Source organism: Sinocyclocheilus anshuiensis, unplaced genomic scaffold, assembly GCF_001515605.1.
Source record: "Sinocyclocheilus anshuiensis isolate Anshui unplaced genomic scaffold, SAMN03320099.WGS_v1.1 scaffold1938, whole genome shotgun sequence".
In the NCBI taxonomy this organism is placed as follows: Eukaryota; Metazoa; Chordata; class Actinopteri; order Cypriniformes; family Cyprinidae; genus Sinocyclocheilus; species Sinocyclocheilus anshuiensis.
Window position 1 is genome coordinate 160,728 of NW_015547736.1, and position 5,118 is coordinate 165,845.

The window sequence follows — 5,118 nt, forward strand, 5'->3', positions numbered from 1 at the left end:
AGACAGGCATGAAAAAAAGCGTGTTTCTGCTTCCACTAAAAATAGGCATTTTCAAAAGGATATAATAAATAATCTGTGGAGTATTTTGAGCTGAAACTTCACAGACACATTCTGGGGACACCAGAGACCTTATTATATATTAGAGATGATATATATTGTAAAAAGGGGCATAATATGTCTCCTTTAAATTGCAATAATATTTCACAATATTATTTAGTGAAATAATATTCAGTATTTTTATCAAATAGATACAGCCTTGATGAGCATAAGAAACAGTGTTGGGCAAGTTACTCTGAAAATTTAATCAAATTACTGATTACTGATTACTCCTTTTAAAAGTAATCACGTTACTGTTCTGATTACTTTATTTCAAAAGTAATTACTTACGTTACTTTTTTCTCCATGAAATTTATGAAATCCCAGCATAGCTACACGCTCCCGATAAATATTTGTTATTAAAGCATCAACATTCACAGAACACTGTTATTTTTAACTAAAGCAAGCGAAAAAAAAAAAGTTTTCTCAGGTAACCTAAAATGTACATAATTTAGTCACAGGTCAAATTAAATACAAATAGCACATTCAAGTTAAAAGTTACACACTTTTTTTTGTGTGCGCGCTGTACAGGTCTGGTATAAAGAATGTTTTTGCTCAGGTGGCCGAAATGTCCGCCCAGTAGAGAAAAGTTTTGCTCAGCAAGAAAAAAAATTGGAGGGAACATTGCCTGGCACTCACAAGCATTCTCTCATTTGGCCCGACGGTGGATACGCAGCTATTTACTCACACTCATGCTGTCCCAGATGTCTATGACATTCTTTCTTCAGATTAATACAACATAGATTTTGAGAAAAGTAATCTAGCTCTGTGAGACCCATATAATGCAAGGGGTGCCCAAAAGTTGACGCTTCAAAAACTGCACAAAGCCACCTTGAAGAACAACCCATAAGACCTTAATGAATTAATCAACTTTGACTGAAGCAAAATGATTTCTGAAGACATTAGCAGTGTTCTGATTGATTGGGTCCCTATGCAGTGTCCACTGCCCATATACCTATGCCAATTGCAGTGCCCTTCAAACTGATCATCTACACTCCCTTTGGATTTAAATCTCATAGGAATCTTGCATAACCTGCGAAGCCCACTTTACAAAGCACTTATGTTCAAATGGAAAACACCTATTGATAGTTACTGTTGTATTCACTTTGTGTTGTTTGAAGCCTCAAGGTTTGCATTACTATCCACTTGAGTTATAGGGACTCACGGAGGATGCAGAGTGTGTATATGAGGATGTTAACTGTGACAGGCTAATTTATGGTGAAAGAATACATGTAATTATGCTTATACTCTTCTGCTACACATAAAAGTATTTACTTGTTCTTCACAAAAAGAGTACCTACAAGGATAATAATAGCAGAATTAGGACACAGCAATGCTCTTTAGAATGATAATTCGCTTCCTTTTAATACCAGCTGAATTGTAAGTAATAAGTCCCACTCAAGCTACCTGTTTCCCTACAAAATACATCAGTACAAGAAAATAAAAGTCAAATCATTTCCTGGGGTCTTTAAGAGTCACACTGACACTCTGTTTAATGTTTGAAGCAATTCATTTCACAGGGTCTGAACAATGGCCTAAAGAAATATTTGGACACTTCTACATTTAAAATGGTCCTTTGCAATTAAAAAAACTGGCTTACAAGAAACCATTTACTTACAGTATGTGTTCTGGTGTCCACTTAAGTTTACAAATACTTTTAGGGGTCACATTAGTAGTAAGTAGTTACTTGGTCTTTTTTTTTCTTTTATATTACTTTCCTATTCCCAGTCTCCCTTAACCACAGCATCTCCACATAAGCTTATAGGTGCAGCCTTTGTGGACTACGCTAAGCTGCTTCGCTCCATCGGACTGCAACAGGGCGCTGTGCTATGGGCGTCTCGTGCTGGAGAGGCAGGAAAGGAGCTGCTGGATGAGCTGTGCCAAACAGAGAGTATGGGGCTAGAGCTCAGCCCCACTGAGGAGGAAGTGGACAACTCTCTTGGCAATGTAGAATGACTTACCCCCAAGTACACCAGTGGGGGAAAGAGAGGATATGTAAAGAAAAACTTAAATAAAGAAGATGCATAATATCTTAAAAAAAAAAAAAAAACTATTATAGCACCCACACTCTTAAAAAATAAAGGTGCTTCACGATGCCATAGAAGAACCTTTTTTTTTTCTGAATGTTCTGTTTCACAAAAGGTTCTTTGTGGCAAAAGAAGGTTCTTCAGATTATAAAAAGGTAAGAAAGAGAAGGTTCTTTAAAGAACCTTTGACTGAATGAATCTTTGTGGAACCAAAAATTGTTCTTCTATGGCATCGCTGTTAAGAACCTTTTAAGCACCTTTATATTTTTAAGAGTGCATAAGCATGCAGGTAGTCGACAAACACACATCTTTTCATTCAAATTATTTGTCTGGATTCTTCGTTATCTTTTACCATTCTCTGCTGGTTGTGAGATGTGTTGTACCCCAAGACATTCCCTTAGCACCTGTTATCTTGTTGTAATGTATTCCAAACTTGCTCTTGCACGTATTTTATCAACTAAATATTGTCATAGTGAATTAAAACGATCTAAAATAATAATGTTAATAATTAATTAAAAATACATTTTGAGAATCTTTAAAATGAGTTTATGTTTTTGACATGAAATCTGCCTAAAATTTCAGATTATTCAGGGAATTATTTAAAGATAAAATATAGAAAAGAAATGAATGGAGTGTTAAAGGATTAATCTCATGAAACGCCCAGTTTCACCCCAAAATTATTATTATTAATTTTTTATTTTTATTTTTTTTGGATGTTGTGGTGGACCCTGAGATATTTTTTAAAGGTTTCATGAGTATATCTGTAAGTTGTCTAAATGGCTCTAAATGGTTAAAATTTAAATGCAAAAACATGAGATGGGTGCAGCTGTTTGTTGTGTATGACTTTCATTGGTTAATTTTGGTTGGTTGGCTATGTTTAACAAGTCATAAAATGTAATAAAGATGTGAATTTGCCCCATTTTTAGCCTCAGCCGTTAGCTTAGTTTCATAGTTGGATTGCACTTGTTCATGCAGGTGTATGATATTCTGTAGTCCAGAAAAAAAAAGAACATGATCCGGTTAGCTTTATGTCTCCAGAGAGTTACTGTATTTGGATATTGTCCTGTTGAAATAAGATGTGACTACATATCCTTGATATTTGTGGCACCACCTTTGTGTCTGTGATTTACAAATGAGAGTTGATGTTTTGTTTTTAATGATTAATTCATTTGTTGATTTATGATTGTTGGAATGCCCTGCCTTGTTTTGGTATGATTGTGAGTAATGATTTGTCATGACTTCATAATTTAAGTGTTGTTCCTATTTAAACATTTGTCATGAATGTTACAGGTGTTTCAGCTTACTGTATGGATATATGTATATAGGTAAGGCAATAAATATAGCTTGTACCATCCATTTTGATTTTCTTTATTACAATTTCAAAACTTTTTTTTATGTAATTTAGTTTTTTAACAAGCCATATTTCATGTGGATGAAGTCATAGGATTATGAAAAAATAATCATGGCCGACTGATTTATGCCTTGAAATGCAAGTCTGGGATGAATGTAAATAAAACACTACTTTTGAGTTTAAACACCTGTAACCAAAATGGCCACACTCTCACACTAAACCAGGGCTGTTTCTCAATTCCAAGAACACATATTGAGAAACGGCCCAGGTCATTCCTGCTGTGCTACTACAAAGAAGAAAACCATTGGGAATATCTACAGTCTAGAGTCATCTATAAATATGTCAACGTTAGATTTATTCGGTTTCATAAAGTATCTACTACACTGAAAAAAATCATTTAATTTATAAATTTTTTTAAGTTAATTTATTTTAGCTACATTTAAACAAATTTAGTTGACTAACTTTCGACATATTTTTTTTAATTAAATGTAGCTAAAATAAATAGTTTGCAACCACTTTAACTTAAAAAAAATTTAGTATCATTTTTTTCAGTGTAATGCATAGCATATATTTGTTTTTTGTATTATTAGCAGTATTGTTAAAATTTTTGTTTTGTAAATAAATTCCTATGTAGGCCCAATTTATATGACAAAATATGATATCACAGAGTGCTGCCATCTTAAGTTTGCTGTGCTGTCTATTTATTTATTTGTCTATTTATTTAGGCCCCTTGAAGAGTCATTATCATTTGTTGTTGTTTTGTTTTGTTTATAGAAAAAAAAAAAACATGCATTCCTTTAGCATTTCAATTACATGTAGTTGCCCCATGCATTCATTGCATGAAAGCTGAACTGGATAACAAGCTTTCTTTACTAGGTTTTCTGATGAGTGACACTCATTAATCATTTATATTGTCCTCCAGGACCATCAGAGAGTGATTATGGAGGATATTGCCTTTTACAGAAATGCTACGCTTTACATGTAGAGACCTAAGTACCCCTGTACCAGCACAGAAAACCGCAGCCAAATGTTTGTGTCATATCAAACTTTAGTTTCACACTACTACTTTACACACTACATAAATCACTCACTAAAAAGTAATTTCAACCTTGATTCTGATGTGACATAAAGCAGTGATATATGTGGGTTGTTGACTTTTTAACTAGTCTTGCCATTAACACTACATTTACTCATTCAGACTGATGTGTGGATGCGGAACGTGCACTAGACATATTACAATTGACTAATCTGTTCAGCCAGTGAAAATTGTGTATTTTTTTATTTTTCAATTCTAAGAAATTTTATTTTTGTGGACAGAAATTAACCTTCTTGCAGTACTAATGCACTAGAGCATGTAGCAAGTTAAAAGGACTTTGTTTTGCAAGCGGTGACCACAGAATCACTACTCGGGATTTGTGCACAAAGGTTTTATTAAACTAAAATATGAACACACATTAACTAGTTTAAACAAATGCATATATACAATCAAGCATACATGGGTAAAATGGAAAGAGAAAGTAAAAGTGAAATTGTGAACTTTGTTCTGTTTACGTATTAGTTGATTTTTTTTTTTTTTGTTCATGCAAATATTTACACACATATTGGTGATCATTAAAGGAGCTAAGTGATAAAATACATTCTATA

General features: G+C 33.5%; 1 protein-coding gene across 2 annotated transcripts in view; it reads left to right on the top strand.

Moving 5' to 3' along the window:
* Positions 1 to 2,133, top strand: part of wdr11 (WD repeat domain 11) — a 140,106-nt gene extending 137,973 nt beyond the window's left edge. For both annotated transcript variants that reach the window (XM_016507319.1, XM_016507320.1), the window contains exon 29: positions 1,850 to 2,133. In XM_016507319.1, coding sequence (XP_016362805.1) covers positions 1,850 to 2,052 — 203 coding nt within the window. In that variant the 3' untranslated portion in view covers positions 2,053 to 2,133. The remainder of the gene's footprint in view (positions 1 to 1,849) is intronic.
* The last annotated feature ends 2,985 nt before the right edge of the window (positions 2,134 to 5,118 follow it).